Source organism: Miniopterus schreibersii (assembly GCF_964146895.1).
Source record: "Miniopterus schreibersii genome assembly, chromosome: 17".
NCBI classification, from domain to species: Eukaryota; Metazoa; Chordata; class Mammalia; order Chiroptera; family Miniopteridae; genus Miniopterus; species Miniopterus schreibersii.
The window spans coordinates 23,566,637-23,587,790 of NC_138117.1; the positions used below are offsets into that span (position 1 = coordinate 23,566,637).

General features: G+C 35.1%; 1 protein-coding gene across 1 annotated transcript in view; it reads left to right on the forward strand.

Annotated features, from left to right (window-relative positions):
• Window positions 1–20,774, forward strand: part of MTFR1 (mitochondrial fission regulator 1) — a 35,584-nt gene extending 14,810 nt beyond the window's left edge. The window contains exons 3-8 of the mRNA XM_081116884.1: window positions 4,490–4,588; window positions 9,203–9,318; window positions 16,231–16,463; window positions 18,260–18,509; window positions 19,066–19,234; window positions 20,019–20,774. Of these exons, the coding sequence (XP_080973010.1) occupies window positions 4,490–4,588; window positions 9,203–9,318; window positions 16,231–16,463; window positions 18,260–18,509; window positions 19,066–19,234; window positions 20,019–20,087 (936 nt within the window). The 3' untranslated portion in view covers window positions 20,088–20,774. The remainder of the gene's footprint in view (window positions 1–4,489; window positions 4,589–9,202; window positions 9,319–16,230; window positions 16,464–18,259; window positions 18,510–19,065; window positions 19,235–20,018) is intronic.
• The last annotated feature ends 380 nt before the right edge of the window (window positions 20,775–21,154 follow it).

The following is a 21,154-nucleotide window of genomic DNA, read 5'->3' on the forward strand; positions in this document are numbered from 1 at the left end:
TTACCTAATAAGTGGCAGAGCTGTAATATGAACCCAATTCTGATTCTAAAATCCTTCCTCATTTTAGTGTACTTTGCTACCTCTTATAAAAGAAAGGGAAGAAGACAATACTTATTAAAGACATATTGTATATAAATATCTTAAATCTTTTAATGCTCATAGGTTAATGAAGTAGATAGTGTCCCCATTTTATAGACAATGAAGTGGAAGCATAGAGGGAACAATAATCTGGCCAGCTTTATACCAGCAGAGGTAGAGCCTACTTTTTTTATTGGAGTGACATTGGATAATAAAATTATACAGGTTTCTTTTTTCTTGTAAAAAAAAAAATGTTATTATTGGGTTTTTGGTTTTTGTTTTTAAGAGAGGGAGAGGGATAGAGAGAGAGAAACATTGATGAGAGAGAAACATGGATCAGCTGCGACCTGCAAGCCCCCTACTGAGGATTAAGCCTGCAACCCAGGCATGTGCCCTGACCAGGAATCATACCGTGACCTCTTGGTTTCTGGGTCAATACTAAACCACTGGACCACACCAGCCACACTTTTTTAAAAAAAATTTTTTTTAATTTAAGGGAAAGGAAGAGAGAGAGAGAAACAATCAATGATGAGAGAGAGTCACTGACTGGCTGCCTTCTGCACATCCCCTACCGGGGATCGAGCTATGACTTCCTGGTTCATAGGTCAATGCTCAGCTACTGACCCACTCCAGCTGGGCACTTTTTCTTTTTTTAATAGAGCCTACTTTTAAAGCCAGGTCTATATGTTTCCATGGCCTGTATGTTTTCACTGCCTTCCATTTGCCTCAACATTTGTTTAAATTTAAAACCATATATTCACATCTGTCCAAACTTTCTTCTCAGTCTATTGCTATATTTATGTCCAGCAAAAATATTTTTAAAATAGAGAACTCAAGAATAATAGGAAGCTAATGTGATTCTGATTAATCTCAGTATTTTAAACTGTACCCTTTTGTTGTTTGGAAGAATGAATGAATGTGGCTAGGAGTTCAGAGTAAGGGAAAAAACTGAAGGAAGTTTTATCTTCAGTTGAGAATTTTGAAATTGTTGGAAGAGTTTCATCTTTCTATCTCTACCCCCCTTTCCTCAGCACACACTTTTAATTTTCTCCTGGCTTCCTTGGAATTAAGAATTTTTACTTCTTGAGTCCTAGATTCCCTGAAAAAAAAGTTTTAATTTTTTTTTAATTGATTTTTTAGATAGAGAGGAAGGGAGAAGGATAGATAGAAACATCAATGAGAGAGAAACATCATCAGTGGGCTGCCTCCTGCACGCCCCCTACTGGGGATTGAGCCCACAACCCCAGGCACGTGCCTTGACTGGGAATCCAGCCAGGGATCTCTTGATCCATGGGATGACGCTCAATCCACTGAGCCACACCAGCTGGGTGACTCCCTGAAAATTCGATAACGATATTGACGTTGTTCCCCGTAAAATGTTGTATATATACACACTATTTTGCATGTAATTTCAGGGATATGTGAACCCCAGAATAAGAACCTTTGCATTATTATATGTAAATAGCATATATTGACAAAAATATCTTTGTTTAGAATTAAATTTATACTTTTTCCTGCTAATTGGTGCGTCTCAAATAATAGTGGAGATTAAACCAGTGTATAACAAATGAATTACCATCTAAAATTTGAGTGCAGTCATCATGATGAGACAGATGACACCTTCAGATTCCAGCTTCATACTTCAACACTTCCACAATAGCATTTCACAGTGTTAAAACAAAACCAAATTGCTTTGCTGTCCTCCTCCTCCTCCTTGCTGTCATCACTTTGAAACACTGTTGCTAAATGTTATGGACTGTCATTACTAGACAGACATGCAAACACACACAAAGATTATTAGGTTATTTATCAGTTCTTATATTTAATTGCTTCTTAATGAATTGAATTCTTATTAATTGCATTGAATTGTCTAGTAATGACAGTTTTCTTCCTGCCCTCTCTCTTACATCTGAAATAAGAGTAATGACAGTTTCTCTTTAGAGGAAGTCTTTCCTTCTCCAAACAAGTATATTGACAAGACAGTTCAGCCACTGTTAGGGTAGGAGATGCACTTGGGCCATACAGCTTCCCAGGGTACAGATGGTGACTTTTCAATACCATCTGTTCATTATTTCTTCACAGCCATTAACAGTTTCTTCCCCTCCATGAGGGCTGAAAAGAAAAAAATAAAGACCTAGTTTTAGAGTTCCTGGAAGTTAGCTGCTCACTTTTTTCTATAATCCAGTAAAGGTTATGGCTCTTACTCCTTTCTAAATATTTTAGTCATTAGCTTACATATACACTTCATATTTCTTGGTGCTAACAGCTATGCAATTCACAAGTAACATTTTGTTAGTCTACTATGTGCACTTGAAAAAATAATCATGTAAAGCAATCTGTTCTTTTACTTCCTTTAACTCTGTATAAACGTAAATAGTCTACTTATTTCTTATAAGTAAAAGCTCAGTCTTTGTTCACCTTCTCTTGCAGAAGACACCTTGTATTCTTTCCTTCTGATATTAAGCAGATGGAAAGGTAATAGTTGAAACAGCCGTGAAGCATGCATAGCAAGGAATGCTAAAAGCTGGTAGAAACATTAGTTCCTGATCTTGACAAATCTTCTCTAAATTTTTCTTTGTGAGTTTTTTGTCCTCTTCATCTCCAGTTAAGATCTTTGCTTACTGGAGGGACAAATTTACTTTAGACTGTGTAGTTGTCGCATTGTGATGCATAAGGAGCGTTCTGCTCCTCCTATATCATAGAACTTTGTGACTAAATAGAAGACTAGAGAAATGACTGAAAGGTATAGATACTATTGCTCTTTGGATTTATTTTTAAAAAATCAAGACCTATGAACAAGTATAAGGTAAAGAGTTTGCTTAAATACTGTTTTAGAATTACTTGCTCATGTTTTTGTTTTTTCTTGACCTCTTATGTTAACTTGGTAAAACTGTGATGCTTCCCATTGCCCTTTAGTAAGATGTTTTTCCTTCTCTTAGTCCTTGGGTGTTATTGACACTATTCCTGTGATAATCCTCTATATGAACATTGATATAAGCATAATTTCAGTTCCTGAACTACAGGTAATTCTTTCTAAGTGTCAGGGTAACTTTGCCCTCATATTTATTGTTTAATCATATTTCAATATTGATGCCATCTTATCTACTGACCAATTTTCCAATCTGTACCATCTTTTTAATTTATATTTCCAAAACAAGAGTTATAGTTTTTGTTGGTTATAATAGCCAGTTGTAGGTTATAGGAACTCTCCCAGGTAACAGTGAAATTTTGAACATCATGAGGAGAATTATGTAACAGTTGAGGCAAATGCCAGAAGTATCATATATATTCTCCCATGATCTTCACTTTAACCCATACTGTTATCCCTAAGTTGGATTTGGTTGCTAAAATCTAAGAAGTCACATTGCTTTTATGCTCATTTTGAGTTGTCCATACTTTTAGAATGGTCTAAAGGTCTACTTTGGACTATGTGTTGGAGGCACCTCTGTTTACAATAACATTTATTGCTTGGTCATAGTGTTTATATTAGTAATTTCATTAAGTTAGAATATCCATGGAGCAACTTAAAAAAGGGGTTGGTATTCATTGCTCAGAATATATTTCAGCTTATTTGGTACTGTTTATTTAGTTTTAGGATATAATTGAATGTTAAAGTTTAATGAATGAAGTATAATAGTCATATCAGTTTCATTCTTTTCTTTTTAAATTGCTTTTAATAGCATACTACCCCTCTTTACCTCCTCTTTATTCATTCAAAATGGATAGTTTTTAAGGAAAGGTCACATACTTGGGGAGAAATTTCAAGGTACAATTGGTAATGATTTAACATTCTACATGTGTGTGTTTTTGTTTGCTTTTGGGGTTCGTTTTTGTTCTTAAAAGCATAGCATAACATAGCATGTCCTCTGTGTATTATGATTTCATCTGGGAAATTTTGCTCATTAGGGCCACCACTAGCCCATTTAGTACCTTTTTGTAAATTAGGAAAAGGGGCCTTTCCCCTGGGGACAAGACCTCACAAGAAAATGGACTGCAATTGGATTTTGGCCTCTGTTCACCCTTGGCTAGGTGTTCTTGTGTAACAAACAAAATGCATTACCCTGCATCATACAAATTCAGATTCTGAACTTTGTACTGATTTGGATTTGTTTTGAAAAGTCCATTATAGCAAAAGTAGCTATTACTAGTTATTTTTCTATATTTTTATGTAAAACTTACATTAATAGTAATCAGCCATGTATAGTCTTTTTTTCCTGTTTTTATTTTTTTCTTTTATCTTTATTCTTGTTTAACTTTTTAAATTGAGAAATATTAGCTCATTTCCCATAACATTTGGACATTCTGATTCTATAATGTGTCAGCATGTTATGCAATTAATTGTCCAGTGCTTTGTATTAACAGTATTATAAGTCGTGTAATTAAACTTTTTTTTCCCCCCCTACTTCCTCAGGTACTTTGGTCTGGGAAGCCATATGGTTCATCTCGAAGTATTGTAAGGAAAATTGGTACTAATTTATCTCTGATCCAGTGTCCAAGAGTTCAGTTTCAGGTACTATATATTTCAAATTTTGTATTAATGTCTATATTAGGAATATAAATAGGCAAAATAGTGTTACTAGTACTTGTTGAACCTTTCCCCCTATTAAGGTTACTATCAAAAAATAAGAGGATAAAAATCAAAGTAAAGTCTAATCTTAGTTCTTCTGTGAAGCAATTGTTCAAGATTTTTAAGACATTTACCCTTCTTAAGAATGCATATGTGAGGATTTAGAAGCACATAGTAAGCCAAGCAGTTGTTAATTCCCAGGTGATCTCAAACGTAGGCCTTATATTACTTTAGGAGCTTCAGGTACCACCATTATTTTCTTTAGCTATTACACCATCCTCTTTGGACAGCCACTCTCTTCCCCTCGTTTATTTTTAGATGTCTCTGTGCATGCCATGTAAAGTTGCTTTCTCCATCCTTTGTTTAAAGCTTAGCATTAATTGTGGGAACTATTGCCTTGGCAACAACAGTGTTAAGACAGAAAGGTTGAATTAGGAATACTTTTGAATGCTCAGGTCTTAGTATTCTTTTCTAGCACCAAATCAGGGGCAACTCTACTTTTTGCTTGGAGATAAATTGCTATTTTCTTGATTTGGGCTTTTGTTCCTTATTGCTGTTATAGTGTTATTAGGCATGCATCACATAGCTTTTTTCCTGTTTTTCATTAATTCTGTACAAGTTATACACAAAATACCAATTTTAAAATAATAAATTAACATGTAAAAGCAAAAGATAAATTTAACTCATCATTCAAAAGTTCAGAAGTGCCCCAGTGAGCTTATTTGATATTATGTCATACTCATAAATCACTCTTCGTCATAGATAGAGGTAGGAAAAAAAATCCTGTAAGTGGTAGCAATTACTGTTTGTTCAGTTTGACTAACAGGTTGCCCATTGTTTTGCTACAGTCCCACTTACAAATTGACTGGCAAAACCTTTGTGCATCAGTCTAGAAACTGACAGCTTAGAAATTTCTCAGAAGTAATTTTTATCAAACAATAGGCTTTAAAAAATAATCAAAATGAAGAAATCTGTGGTGTTAAGTCTCTCCAGTATAATTTTTGAGACTTCAGTTCATTTAACTTCCTTCAGATAACTATTGTTTTTAACCAAGGCTTGTTAACTTTTTTCCCTGATTTGCTCAGTTCCATTAACATTTTCTTTTATCTATTTATCTACTTAAACTAGTGACAGAAGAATTTGCTTCAACATTTTTGTTCATGTAGCTAGAGACATGTAACAGGAGACATGGAGATAATCTAGGATTTTCTGGTAGCAACACAAATCTGCCTTGACAGTGGGCTGAAGTACTACAGACAAATACATTTCCTTGGAAGGAAATAACACTTTCTCAGTCACTTAAAAGGGTATGAGTAGGATAAGACTATTAGATTTAGTACTGGAGCTGCATTTGAAAAGAGATGGATTAACATAAGGAGAGGAGTAAAGTAAGAGAAATATTGGTTACTTATTTGAGAATGTAGTGGAAGACAGAAGACATTTGTTTATAGTGAGACTTCCAGGCAGTTTTGTAGCATACTGAGTCTTTTCAAATTAAGCATCAGTATTAAAGTGGGTATTTTATCTGCTACTTATATATTATAGATATGCTATTTTTACAATGTATTTTCTATTTTTTAATACATTTATCAGAAATATTAAAAATGTAGAGTCTTTAAAAAATGTAAAGGATGCAGTTTAGAGTAATAAAATTGAAAGTGCAGTTTTGCTATTTTTCTGGCATATTTGGGGGCCTTGATTGATGTGGAATGTATTTGAACTGTCTAGGAGTTCAACAAGAGTAAATACTATTACTGAAAGTCTGGAATTGGGGAATCACAGTTGAACCCAGGCATGCTGTTTCTTCCTAGGTTATTTTGAGAGACACACACACACACATTTTCCTCCCTCTTATCTCTCTGGTCCCTTTCCTTCTCCCTTTTCCTCTTAACCCCCCTCCTCCCCCATTGTAGGTGTGTCGTGAATAGAAAGCATTAATACTCAGAAATATCAGTGGCTGAGTGTTCAGGTTATTGTTCTTTACACAGGTACACCTCTTGGCCTACTGGTGTTACTGTATTCATCATATTAAAATACAGAATTTCTGTTTTTAGTTTTTACTATGGTAGGAATTGGTGGTGGTGGGGAATAATTCTTGAAAAAAAAAGCTAGAGATTATTAGTGTTCATTTTAAGAATACATGTTTTGTATTTGGCTATAAACAAATGGTAAAACAGACTGAATTTATTTACTATGAAACAACATTCTAGTACTAGTGTGTTTATTTTATGAGGAGTCACATGTGGACAAAGTTAACTTTTAATATTTCATTCTAAGTATTTGAACTTTTGTATATTTCTTTTCATTTTATTAAATGAATTAATTTCTTTAGTGTAGGTTTACATTGTCAGAATATTTTAAATTATCTGAAATTACCTCAGTAAAATTTTTGAAATATAATTGGATTTTAAATTATTTAAACTGTCTAAGATGTTCAGCTGAACTACTTAAAATAGTAAAAATACAAACTACTGCTGAATGAAATGCTTTTCCACACGTTCTGAAAGGAATTTGGATAATTATAGATCAATAAGCACTAAATTTAATTTAAAATTTTATAATGCCCTTAATTTAAAAGTAAATTCTATTCCTCTTGCTGTTGTGTTGTTTTTTTTCCCCCCTACTAACAATAGCCATGATAGGACAGGACCTTGCTGGAACCTTCAGTAAGTTGGCCTTTTCTTTTTCAAACTTCCCATCAGTCATCCATGCATGTCAGTAGTGGTGTCTAAATTGTACTTCAGAAATTACATATTGTCAGTCCTCTTGCCTGTCCTGACGTCACCTTAACTGGTACTTTACTAATTGAGTCGTCCTTCCCATTCCATGCTTATGTCACTCAGTGTACATTTCAGCAACAACTGAAAGAGGTTTATTTGTGTTTTTTTTAAAATCTTTGCAAGTTATTACTCTGAATAGAAGCCATAACCATATACCACAGGGACCAACCAGCAGATGATGGGGTTTGTCAGCTCAGTAAGGCTTATGAAGCATATATATATATACAATGACATTTTAACACAAATTCTAAAAATTATGTCTTGTGGCAATATTTTAATTACTGTTTTGGTCAGGTTATATCCATTACCAGAGGTATTAAAACCAGCCATCAGCCCTGGCTGATGCGGCTCGGTTGGAGTGTTGTTTCATACTCCAAAAGGTGGCAGGTTTGATTAAGTTGCAGGTTTGCTTCTGGGTTGGAGCACGTACTGAAAGCAACTGATCGATGGATTAAAACAAACAAAAAAGAACATATAGTAGTATGTTAACCTTTGTGGGGCATGCAGAACATTGGTATTTTGAAAGCCTTTTCATCTTAATTCCATTATTAGTTGTTTTTGTTTTTTGCTCAGGATTAGGTTCTTGAATCTCTTTAAAACAATTGTTTTCTCTCTTACCTGTACCCCCACCCTCCCCAAAAGCCAATTTAAGGCATTTTAAGTACTTGATGTTCTTAGTATGTTATATGTTAAAATGTCAGTTTTCTAATGCTCCTTTATTAAAAGTTGATAATGTTAAGTACTTATACATAATAGGTAAACATACATACCAACAGCTAATATGTTTACTTAAAATTTTGTAATATTAAAGATATCTTAGATTTAAAACTATTAGTATTATATGTTTGCGTGATATGTTTTACATTTGAGGAAGAAGCATTATTTAAGTGTAACTTCCAAAAGCTTGATCTGGCAATGACAACATTAAGGTACAAACAAAGCATGGGTTATGGTACAACCTTTTTGATAAATACATTAATTTAAATAAATATCTCTGGCCTTTTAAATTATTTTAATTTAAAAAGTCTTCATTTTCTTTTTCATTTAAACCTCATTCCAACTTGTTGGAAGTGTTATATTAATCTGATAACTTTATTTTTAAATTGTTATCCATTGACCATCTGGCTCTGAGGCATTAGAACAAAAATTTAATTCAATTAACTCATATTTCCATTTTTTCAAGGTAAATGTCAGAACTTGCATGCTTTTTCTTTGTGTATTTATTTCAAAATACTCTGTTCCTTTATGTTTTTAAGGTAGAGCTAGAGAATTCTGTTCTGCTGTTTGTATTTTTTACTCCTTAACATAGTACTTTTATTTAAAAATCGTAAAATTTAAGGATTTTTTAAAAATTTGTTTTCAACATTATAACAGTATATCTACAAATATCCATTTAGAAATATAAAAATATTCCCAGATTTAGCACAAATTGGTCACTTGTTCTTGTTCCTATACTTTTTTTTTTTTTAACCAGATTTCTTCAGAAAAAATTTTCTTAATGTTTTAGGATGACCAGAACTTGGTTTTTTTTTAATCAATCTCATTTGACCTATAAAATAAAAATTGAATAAAGTTAAATTCTAATTCAGAGGCTGTCATACATTATTAGGCAACATATGATGTAACTAATGGTCCCTTTCATGGGGACCTTTAATGGAAATGAAACTCCCTGTATGTTTGTAAGACTAAAGTTGATGGTTCTTATTTAGGTCATTAAAAAGTTTTATTCTAATATTTTGGTGCCAGATGACACTCTTTCCCTATTTATAACTTATAGCTTACCAGCCCTACAACAGAATGGAGCCCCAGTCACCCAGGAGAGGATGCAGTGGCATCTTTTGCTGACATTGGATGGGTAGCCGAAGAAGAAGGAGAGTGCTCAACAAGACGCAGGTCAGTCTAGAACCTGTGAGAGCTGAGATGGGATATTTATTATTTTAAAAGATGTTACCTTTGCAGTATTTCCTTTTAATAGGTGACTTTGATCTCTAGTAATTAACCCAGTTGTTGTTTTTTAGCAGTCATCTTTTCTGTTTAAAGACTCAGTATTGATAAAGTTCCTAGAGACATAACTATTGTATCCTTAAGAATTACAGAATTCTCTGCCTTTTAGAAGTTCTAATATGAGAAACCAGAAAGAACTGTTATTAGTATGTTCATATAAGTATAGTATTAAAATGGCATTATTGGTGTAGAAAAATCAGTGTGGGTTATATTAGGGAATTTGTGTAATCATTGGAGAATGATTCCTAAAATTTCTGAATCAAAGTGAGTTGTGATTCAAAGGAAACAATATGTAAAAGTTAGAGAGAGACTTCCATTTATTTGAAAGAGCCTGAATAAATGATTACTATGCATCAATCTAATAAACAGTTATTCAACCTATTCAACTCTTCATTCTTACTAGGCATTGAGGATACAGAGATAAAATAGGATATAGTCTTAGTTTTCTAGGATTACTTGGTGTGCAAGAGGAGATTAGAAAGGAAACTGTTAATATTGATACTATACAGAAGGCCACTGTGGGATGAGAGAGCTTTGGCAAGGCTTCCCAAAGAAGGGGATGTTAAAGGTTTTAATTAGGATGCCAAGTGGCATGTTTAGGAAACTCCAAATGTCTCAGTGAGGCTAGGGAGTAGCAGAAAAGGGTAAGCTGTAGGAAATGATTATGAAAAGTAGGTAGAAGTTTAAAGGTTGAACATGTTAAGCTAAAAAGTGTATAGACTTTTTCCTGAAAGCATTGTGGAGCCATGGAAGATTTTTAAGCACCACAGTATTATCAAATTTGTATTTTATTTTATTTTTCAAACTGTATCCAGCTTTATTAAAGATACTTTTCATAAACAATCACAGTATTTCAGGCAGGACATGGGCAGACAATCGTTAACAGTATACAACAACTTTCAAACTCCCTTCTTCAATGAACTACCAAAATCAGAAAGCCACTATAAAACCCAATGAAGTCTTCATCTGATGCTCTGAACAGGGAAAGTTTAGAGTAAGGGTTGACATTTCACATTAACAGTCATTCACAGAGCAAAAGTTTTTTATTTCAATAAACTCTACTTCATCCACTTTTCCTTTATTGGATGATGCTTTTGGTGTCAGTGTAAGAACCCTGTGCCCAGCCTTAGATCCTGCATATTTTCTCCTGGTACTGTTGCTGTTGTTTTTTAGTACGTGATCCTTTGTCTGGTTTGGTATCAGGGTAATATTAGCTTCATAAAATGAATTGGAAGGTGTTCCTCTTTATTTTCTGAACAGATTGTGTAGAACTGGTATGTATTCTTTACATTTGGTAGAATTCTCCGGTGAAACTGTCTGGGCCTGGAGATTTCTTTTGGGGAGTTTTAAAATTACGAGTTCAGTTTTCTTATTAAAGTTATTGGACTATTTTATTACTTTGACATTGGATAAGATTAGTTTCTGCTTTTTAAGGAATTGGTCCATTTCATCTATATGGTAAGATTTATGTGTGTTTTAATGTTCTTAGCACTGCAGGTCCTTGAATAATGTTGTTATTCTGTTTCAATGCTGATGAGAAGAAAAAATCAGTTCCCAGCAGGACGACTGTCTGTGTGGAGTTTGCACATCTTCCCTGTGTGTGCATGTGTTTCCTCCATGTACTCCGATTTGCTCACGTGCACGTTAGGTTAGACATGTCTAAACTGTACCAGTGTGAGTGAGGCGAGTGTAAGTGTGCCCTGGAATGGTGTCCTGTCCAGGATTGGTTTGTTTTGTACCTTGAGCTGCCAAGATAGACTCCTGCCCTTCTTGACCCTGAACTGGAATAAGCAAGTTGGAAAAATTATTTTACTTGTTTTTATCAATCTTTCTTAAATATTTATACCTCACATGTATTTCAGTGTTTAATATTAGAAGTTTTTGGGGTTTTTAGGTGATGTTTTTGTGACCAGAACTGTGCCATAGGAACTTAACCCTTGTTTATATCAATTAGCTTATGGTTAATTATAGGTTTTGTTATATGGCCTTTTGCTTAGTTTCCAAAAACCCATTGAGGATATTAAATGAGAACTTACTGTATTCCCTCATTATCCTTTCAGTGACTGAAAGGTCTGTAATCTTTTTAAAGAACCAGTTCTCTATTTCATTTTTTTCCTGTTATTCTGTTTAATTTTACTGATTTCTTCTCTTTATTATTTTTTTCCTTTTGCTTGCTTAGTTTATTTTGCTCTTCATCTGTTTTTTTTAGGTGAGAGCTTACATTATTAGAAACCCTTTCTTTTTTGTTATAAACACTTAGTGCTATAATTTTCCCTCAACATTACTTTAGCTGTGTCCCACAAGTTTTGATATGTTGTTTTTTAATTTTTATCCAGTTAATTGTATTTTTAAAATTTCCCTTGACATCTTTGGCCCAGGGATAATTAAAAGTTTGTGGTTTAGTTTCTAAATGTTTGGAAATTTTTTTCTCATCTTTCTGTTATTGATTTCCAGTTTGATTCTGTTGTGGTCAGAGAACATACACTGTGTATTTCCATTCTTTTAAAATGGCCATACCCTGGGCCATTTTGGAATATATTATGTGGGCACTTGAAAAGAATGTATTTTCTGTTAATGTTACGTTTTATGAATATCAATTAGATCCTGCAATGAGTTCTGTATTCCCGATTTTCTATTCTAAAAAATTGTTAAAAGTGGGGTGGTGTTGTCTTCAACTATATTACATATATTTGTATATTTCTCCTTTCTGTCCTACCAGTTTTTGCCTTTCATATTCTGGAGGTCTGTTGTTTGGTGCATACACATTTAGGATTGCTGTGGCTTTTATCATTTTACTGTTATACAGTGTCCCTCTCTCTGTCCCTGATAACTTTCTTTGCTCATAAGTCTACATTATAGACACAGCGTTTTTCTTTTGGTTGTTTGCATAATATATCTTCTTTTATTTACTTTCACCCTGCATACATTATTATATTTAAGCTGAGTTTCTTGTAGACAGTTGGGTCATATTTTTTTAATCCACTCTGGCAGTCTGTCCTTTAATTGGTATATGTAAACCATTTACATTTATGTAATTCTGTTAGGGCTTTAGTTTGGCTTCCCACCCCCTCCTCCCTTTTCTCTTTCTGTTTTCTGTTTTCAGAGAGAAATATTGAGAGACCCTTCAGTGTGTGGGTTGATGGTCTAACCACTGAGCCACATTGGCCAGGGAAGAAAAAAGTTAAAACAATCATATTTTGGCTGTTCTGTCTCCTGCTTTGGGTACATCCATACTTGATACCTCTTTTTGTTTTTATATTTGTTTTGCTTCTTTAAAATTTCTCTGAATTACATACAAAAATATCTGAAGAGCATTTCTTAGTTCAGATTAATCTGCCTCTGTATTCCAGCTCTCAATAGCCCCCTATTTTGAAGGATGACAAGAGAGATTGGTTCTGAGAATAATTTGTTGATTGTCGTATAGAACAGATGTCTGTGGGAAGGGTGTGTGTGTTTTTAAAGGAAGGAGTCTGTGTGAAAATGTTCATAAAATCTAAACTTTTTCATACACAAGGGAAGAACATTACAGAGCAACTCTTGTTTTTGGTTTTTCAGGCTCTAATAAATGTGGATTTCTTTGTGTCTTTTGAAAAGACATGATCATTTCAGGATTACTTTTTCAGCTTCTAAAAATACACATTTAAACTTCTACATTTTCTATAATTGCTTTGTTTGAACCTATAACCATCAACAGTATTTCACATAGAGAAATGCAGAATCGACACGATCATTTATAAAAATAGTATAGATATAAAATACAGGTGATCTGACACTGCTGCTTAAATCATTTTGCTAATGGCTTTTTCTCTCTTACTCAGGGACACTGGTATTCCAGATTGATGAGTGCTTTGTCCTTATTTTTCAGTAGATGGAAAAACAGGATAAAATTCACCTGTAAGAGTAACGGGGCGATGTAGAAGAGTCTTTTTTTTTTTTAACATTGTAGTTCAATACTCATTTTCTCATACAATTTATTTTGGATAGAAGATAGTTTAAAGAGAGTATGATGTTCACACATGCCTTGTAGTTGATCTTAATCCAAATTGTCTTGTTACCTTGTTCCAGTTTTGGATATTTTACAGTAAATGTTCATGGGATTTGAAGATTATCTTACTTGAATGAGAACAGTTAAAAACAAACTTATAAGTGTTTAATACTTTAGGTCCCTATAATGTCTGTGATGTCTAGGGGAATGCTCTCTACTAAAGTGACCACTAGTTCTTGAATAACAGTATTGTAACTTTTGTTTAGTAGCACTGAAGATTCTACTATCCAAAATTTGACTTGATTTGTTGTTAAAAACAAGCCATCACTTCCACTCTCAGATGTGAATATATTATTTTAGGCATGTGAACATGAAAGACGGTGGGGCAGAGACGAGTCTTTATCCACAGGTTCTGTGTTCCTCGTTCCTCTCCTCTCTGCTCAGTTCCACTTCCATCCAGTTGTGATCCCTCCAGGTGCCCCTTACCTCTGGTGCTCATGGTGGTGGTGTCCATCCTCAGTCTTGAGAATACTCTGCTTCTGACTGGTTTCTTCCTCGACACTTGTTTTGAACTAAGGGTGTTTTAATTCTACATTTGAGCTTTCTGTTTTTACCCAGATTGTTAAGACTAGGTTCTGTCATTATCACTCTACCTATCTGCAGTTCCCCTAGTTCTTTCAGGAAGTAGTTTTTTGTTAAAGACAAAGTTATCAAGAACATTCTAATTTAATGTGTTTATTGTATAGAGCTGTTCAACAAAATTATTTGACCAACTTTATGAAAGGTAGGTAAAAATCAGAATTTAGCCTATTTTATCAACAAAGAGCCACAGTGATTTTTTTCAAAATTTTAATGTCTTATTATTTCTTTATTGTAGGTTGATTAGAGCACATTGCATGTAATCTGTAACTTACATAATTTTTCAAAGAATATATATATTTAATCAGAACATTGGTACTATTCCTTACAGATGTTTTTACCTTTGTTTAATCTTCATGTACTTTTAAAGAAATTTCATCACCTGTTCCTTCCCCTTGTCGGTATAAGAAAGTGGTAATTGCAGCTTTGCAAGCCAAACACATTTCCCTATCCCACTCATACTCCAAATAAAATACAGTATTGTTAACATTGGTTACTAGGCAAGAACTACGACATTATAATTGTTTGATAATGTTACAGGTAAAAAACAATTTGTAAGCATCTTCTGTGTATGGTAATTCAATTAACAGGGCATGAACAGAAGTTAGATATAAAGGAAAATACCTGAATTCAGTGCATAATATCAAAAGCTAAGAATCCAGGAATGCCCCCATTCAAAACATAGTTAGAATTATCACAGCTCTCAAGCAAAAGTAAAATATCAATATCCAGTTAAAGGAAAACTAAAATGGAATTTAATGTTAGTATTAAGTTTGACTACATATAACATAGAAGCCTAAAATAATGGCAACTTCAACAGGATAGGAGTGTATTTTCCTCTCAGTGTAGTTTATTTCTCTCTCAAATAAAAAACAGCCTAAGTAGATAGTCTGGGGCTGACAGTAGCTCCACAGTGTCCTCAGGGATCCAGCCAGGCTCTCTGCCCTCCTCAGTGTTGGCTTCCATGTCAAGGTTAGCTGCTGGCCCTGTATGACTCAGTCATCACCATGCACTCAGTGCTCTCAGGAGGAGGAGGGGTGAGGCTAGAGATGAGAGGACATTTTTGTGGAGTCTTCACCCTTTCAGCAGCCTGTCTAGATGGATGGCTCAGCAGTGTGCCTACATCTTAGCCAAAACTCAGTCACATGACCACATGAAACTGCCGGAAGCTGGGATATGTTAACTTGACCCTGGCGAGTATTTCAAAATGTGTACTTTAAATATGTACACTATTTAGTTGTCAATTATACCTCAGTAAAGCTGGAAGGAAAAAAGGAAAAGGGCACTCTGGCCACTGTGGCTCAGTTGGTTGGGGTGTCATCCTGTAAACTGAAAGGCTGCGGGTTTGATCCCCAATTTGGGGCACGTACAGAAGGCAACCAATTGATCTCTCTCACATCGATGTTTCTCTCTTCCCATTCCCCTCTTTCTAAAATTAATAAGTATATCCTCAGGTGAGGATTAAAAAAAAGCCTTAGAAGCCAGGAAAACCTAATTGTATAAAATAGGAAAAAATGGATAAGCATATAATTGACAGTTCAAAAGAAATCTGAATTTTATTCTCAACCCCGAAAAACTCCTATCTGGAGCTGTGGAGCACTACACATTAAATTTTTTACACCCAAGTGACTACTTAGTTACCATGTAGTTACTGAACGGGTTCAATTATAATGGTTTTTTTTCCTTTTCAGTTTCTGATGCTGTATTTGGCCCATATTGTTACAGCATGTCTTGCAATTTGATGTACTCTATCATACATAGGAAATACACTGAGATGCAGAAGCCAAGAACCTGGGGAAGGGTTAATGCATTACTAACTTGATTTTGGAAATACAACTAGTAATTAGCTTACCGTTTTAAAGAGTATTAAAATGTGTCTTCACTTAGTTCAAATCAAAACAAAACATGAATTAGCAAAAACATTGTTGGAATCTGTGATGCCTTGTGCATATCATCTAGAGGTTCAGAAGAATGATGGCAACAAGAAACCCAGGCCTGGTATGTGTCTACATTAGGTCCACAAGTACTTTGTTGTTTTAAAACTTATAGGAGGGGATCTATGTAAGGTCAGCCTGAAACGTGGTTCTCAGATGTTTTGATATTTTCTGATTAATTTGCATTTAAAAAATTATTTTCTTACAAAGCCTGTGACAGCCAACCTTCTATCTTCCTTGCAGGACAGAGGTCAGGCCCAGGCAACCCCTTCAGGATGACCTTTTTTTCTTTGAGAAGCCCCCAAGCAGGCAGTTTTCCTTACCAAACTTGTCTCCAGAAGAGCCTCCACTGAGGACACCACTGGCAAATGAGGAAGCACTACAGAAGATCTGTGCTCTTGAAAATGAACTTGCTGCTCTCAGAGCTCAGATTGCCAAAATTGTGACCCTGCAAGAACAGCAAAATCTTACTGCAGGTCTGTAAATCCTACATTTGTTATAATCAGCAAACTGGAAATCAGGAGAATGTCACAAATTTTAAAATTTATTGGCAAGTAACAGCTATAAACCAAGCCAGTCCTCTACATAGTCCAGGACCCAATCAAGTTTAAGTGGTTTTAGCTTGTTTTGAACAATCTTGGTGCTATCAGAGAGGATGACAGGTAGGTATATCTGGAAAACATTGAAATTTCGGTACTTGAATTACTACCTAGGTGAATGCTATGGGGAACTTAATGGGACCATCTCAAAATAGCCCTGACAGGGCTGAGTGCTACTTTTTTACCTGGAAGTCTTGAGGCAAGTACTTGACCTTTCTACCTCCCTTTCCTGCTCTAAAATGGAACTAACAGTACCTGTGTTATGGAGTTACCATGGGAGAAAATGTGGAAATGATATAAAATACCTTTAGCCCAGCCAGGCATGGCTCAGCGGTTGAGCGTCGACCTAGGATCTAGGCGATTGAGGTTCAATTCCCGGTCAGGGCACATGCCTGGGTTGTGGGCATGCAGGAGGCAGCCAATCAATGACACTCGTCATTGTTTCTCTTTCTCTCTCCCCCTCTCTCCTTTCCTCTCTCTGAAATCAATCAAGATATATTTAAAAAAAAAAAAAAGTATTAAAAAAATACCTTTAGCACATAGTAGCTACTTAATAGTCATTTTCTCTTGCCCAGAGTAGAAACTGAATTCAGGTCCTCTGACTCCTGGTCAAATACTCTTGCTTTTATTTGTGGGGCATTGTCACTTTGGAGAAGAAACCATAGCCTTGAAATCCTAGTCCATTAACCTGTTGGCAAGTAGCAGTTGTTTTTCCTAGTGTTGTTCCTGAGTCCTGGCTAGACTCAGGATTACACAACTCTGCCTCTGGGCCACTTGGCTTGTGCTCCTGGAGTTTAATGTTATCCAGGCTGGTTAGGGCCAAGGTGGGCAGAGGGCGAATGCACTCTGGGCACCAAATGCTTGAGGAGTAATAAGTGTTAAGTGAAGTTTGCGTGTAACTTCAAAAACCAAGCATCCTGTCCTTCTGACTTTAACTTGCAGTTCTCTTTTGCTTTACCTCCCTCTCTTGGCAGAGTAGGAAAAAGTGCCATAAATAGATAATTTGGGGATTTATCGTTGGTGTTCTGTTTATAATCTAAACCCTTGAGTGAAACTTTTTTGCATCCCCTAATCAATGTAGTTCACCCAACAGGAAACTCTAACCTCCAATTATGCAGAAAGATGAGTTTTTAGGTCATTATTATATAACCACTTTAACTATAATACCTTTTTTCTATTCCAGAAATCTTTTCTTTCAAACATATTCTAGTCATTGCAGGTGTATAATGCTTAGAATATCTTTTATGTGAATAATGTACTTAAAAGGAACCACAAATTTATCCAGTAGTTTTTTAAAACTTATCATAGTACTAAATTACCTAACTGAATGTAATGAAGATAGTTATTTATGCAGCACAGACTACTTTATATTTCTTCTAAAAGTAGTTACAAACTGTGCCACAGTCAGGCTTAAACATTTGATATCACAAAAACACTCCTGTTAAGTTAAATGGAACTTTTCCATCTGGAGAGTTTGGGATTAAATGATACAGTGACTGAGATTCAGGCATTTAGATTTTAACCAAGTAACCGAAACTTCCTTTTTACTTACATAACTGAGATTCTTTTTAAGGATATTGTTTTCAGGTATACAAAAGTCCTTAACATGATATAAAAAATTTTATTTGCCTGTTGCCATCAGGATTAAAATGGATTTTTCCTTATTTCTGTAGATGATTTAGATTCTAGCACATCTGTTACCACAGTACCACCCTCTGTCCCACCACCTCCCCCTCCGCCGCCCCTCCCTCCGCCAGTACTCCACCAAAGTACATCTGCTGTTGATCTGATCAGAGAGCGAAGGGAGAGAAAAGCTGGTGCTGGAAAGACGTTGGATAAGCACAGCCCAAAGAAACCTTCTATGCCAAACATGCTAGAGATACTTAAAGACATGAACAGTGTAAAACTTCGGTCAGTAAAAAGGTGAGGATACATGTACCTTCTTTCCTACTTCCCTCATTTTAATGTCTTGTAAAACAAAGTACTGGGCTCCTTGAGAACTCTGCTTTATAACATAACTACCATGAATGATCAAGTTTTTAATTTACAAAAGATGGGCCCCAGTGGCTCCTTTGCAACTCAGAAATTCGCAAAATAAACATCTCTAGGTTACGTTTTAGTTTTTCTCCCATTGCATTCAAAGCCCTTTCATTTTGTAAAGTCTTCCCTGTCAGTCATTTACTCAGTAAAGCCATGTTGTGTAGTCACTAGGCTTCCGGAGAAGAATGGAACTGTGTACCTGCCCTGAAAGGACATAATCGGTGTTCTTGAGATGAACTGAGTGGCTGTTCATTGGGCACCTCTGTGCGCTTTCATTGAGCCTTAATTCTCCAGTTTCCATCTCACTGCTAGCAGTGTTTTCATGGGGTATCTGTGGTGCTAGAGAAAGGCTGTCAGGCCTAGAAAGGCACACAAAGTACTTCCCGGAGGGATGCTAGCATACTGAAATGTCTCGTTGGTTTCTGTTCACTTCTCTAAGGTCAGAACAAGATACAAAGCCCAAACCTGTAGATGCTACTGACCCTGCTGCTCTCATAGCAGAGGCTCTGAAAAAGAAATTTGCTTACCGGTATCGAAGTGATAGCCAAGGTGAGGCTGAAAAAGGAATTCCAAAGTCTGCATCAGAGGCCACTTCAGAAACAGTGTTGGTGAGTATTAGGTCCGGCTTCTTTCCTAGTACAACGTAGTATCCACACCATTGCTGAGCACCTACATTTTACAAGCTGTGTCCTCTGCAAGATTCAAAGGATTTAGTCTTTACATAGCAGAATTACTTACAGAAGAGCATAAAGAAGGAAGCAAAAATTAACCCCTGGTTTCACTGCTTAACATCTCCAATGGTAAATTTTTCATGCTGTGCTTAATATTTAAGCATAATGAAGTCAGATTTATTAAAATTTATATCTTTGGCCTATATGTTGTGATATAGAAATTCACAGTAAAGAAACATTTTCTCTTAGGATGCCCCATGAGAGTCTTCTGAAGAGGGTAACATTGGACCTGGGCCTTACAGGATGTGTGCCATGCTTCCACGAAGTCTGCTCAATTCTTAATCTATACATTCCTTTCAGTCAGGCACATGTCCCCCGTGACAGTAACTTACCTGTTGCAGAGAGACAGATATCTAGAAATTCTAGCATCTTTGAAAGTCTTTATAGACATTGAAAAGGAAACTTTGTGGTACTTTCTTGTTTTACTCACAGAAGTAAAATTGGACTAAGCTAGGTCTTGCTAAGGTGATTGTACTTTTCTAGGAAGCATTTTGGTCACCTGCCTTTCAATGTCATGTTTATAACAACCTGTCAATTCATGAAAGTTTTAATATTGCCTGGTTTTTCATATAGAACATACCAGCCCTTTGATCTGTGATTGGGAAGGGGTTATATCATTATATGAACCAATATTTATACATTTTGTTTGTTTCTTTTCTAGTTTGGGCCACACATGTTGAAGTCTACAGGAAAAATGAAGGCTTTAATTGAAAATGTTTCAAATTCCTGAGAAACCTGGTTCAGCTAGTAGAAATCAACACTGTTTAGTAAATACCTGAATTTAATATTCAGTAGTCTCCTTTTAACGCTAACTAGAGGATTAAGCAATAGCAAAAGGACTCCAAGTTTTTGTTTGCTTTTATCAGGTCAGCTCTGAAGTTTTCCAGAACATATTTATATCCTTACATAACATGTTTTTAATGTATAGTCAGGATGTTTAGGTTTCCAGTTTTGAAAACAATGATCTAGATTTCTGAATGAAGAAAGGACATTTGTAGATGGGCGTTTTCAAGTCTTAACACTAATGTATCTGTACAAATGTTCTAAATGCATATATTTGGATATAAGGCAGTCTATGTAAAATTATATAATGAGGGTGCTATTTGTTTTCAGTGATCATTCACTAGTCATTGACGGAAGAGCTGGCATAAGAGTTTGTTAGAAATGAAATATTGTTAGAACAAGATGGGAATCTTCTTACCTCAAATAGAACTTTTATCTTAGATTTTCTCTCACGTTTTCTTGGAAATGGGGTTTGAGTAGAAACTCTGCATAATGCTCACTGCCGTCCATTCTGAGGAAGAAAGGGTAGTTTGCAAATAGGGAGGAATCAAAGTATTGAATTAAATCTCTTTTTAAAGTGAAAACCAGAATGTTCCATCTTTATTTTGTTTAATAAATGGCATCATAAAAATGACTTGTTGCTAAGTTAATACTTCTGGAAATTGTTGGCATAATGGAGTTTAAAATTTTTAATACTGGTCAAAATAATAGCTTTAAAATGGAACACTGAGTAGGTGAAAAAATTTCCTATAAGATGTTCATCATCAGAATGCTGCTCTGCCGAATTACATTATGCAGCATGAACCTTAGCTGTTATAGGAAGTAGAGAGCTGCCTTTTTCATCTAGGCTTCTAATGAATTGCTACAAGTGATCATTTTTAAATACTTGATAAATCTTCATGGTTTCTTTATTTCTTTTAAACTCAACTATAGTTAATGCCTGAATCTCCTACCGTGAGTAAATAGTTGGATTTATTTAAATATATTTTTAAAAAGTTGTATTTCCTCTAGGGG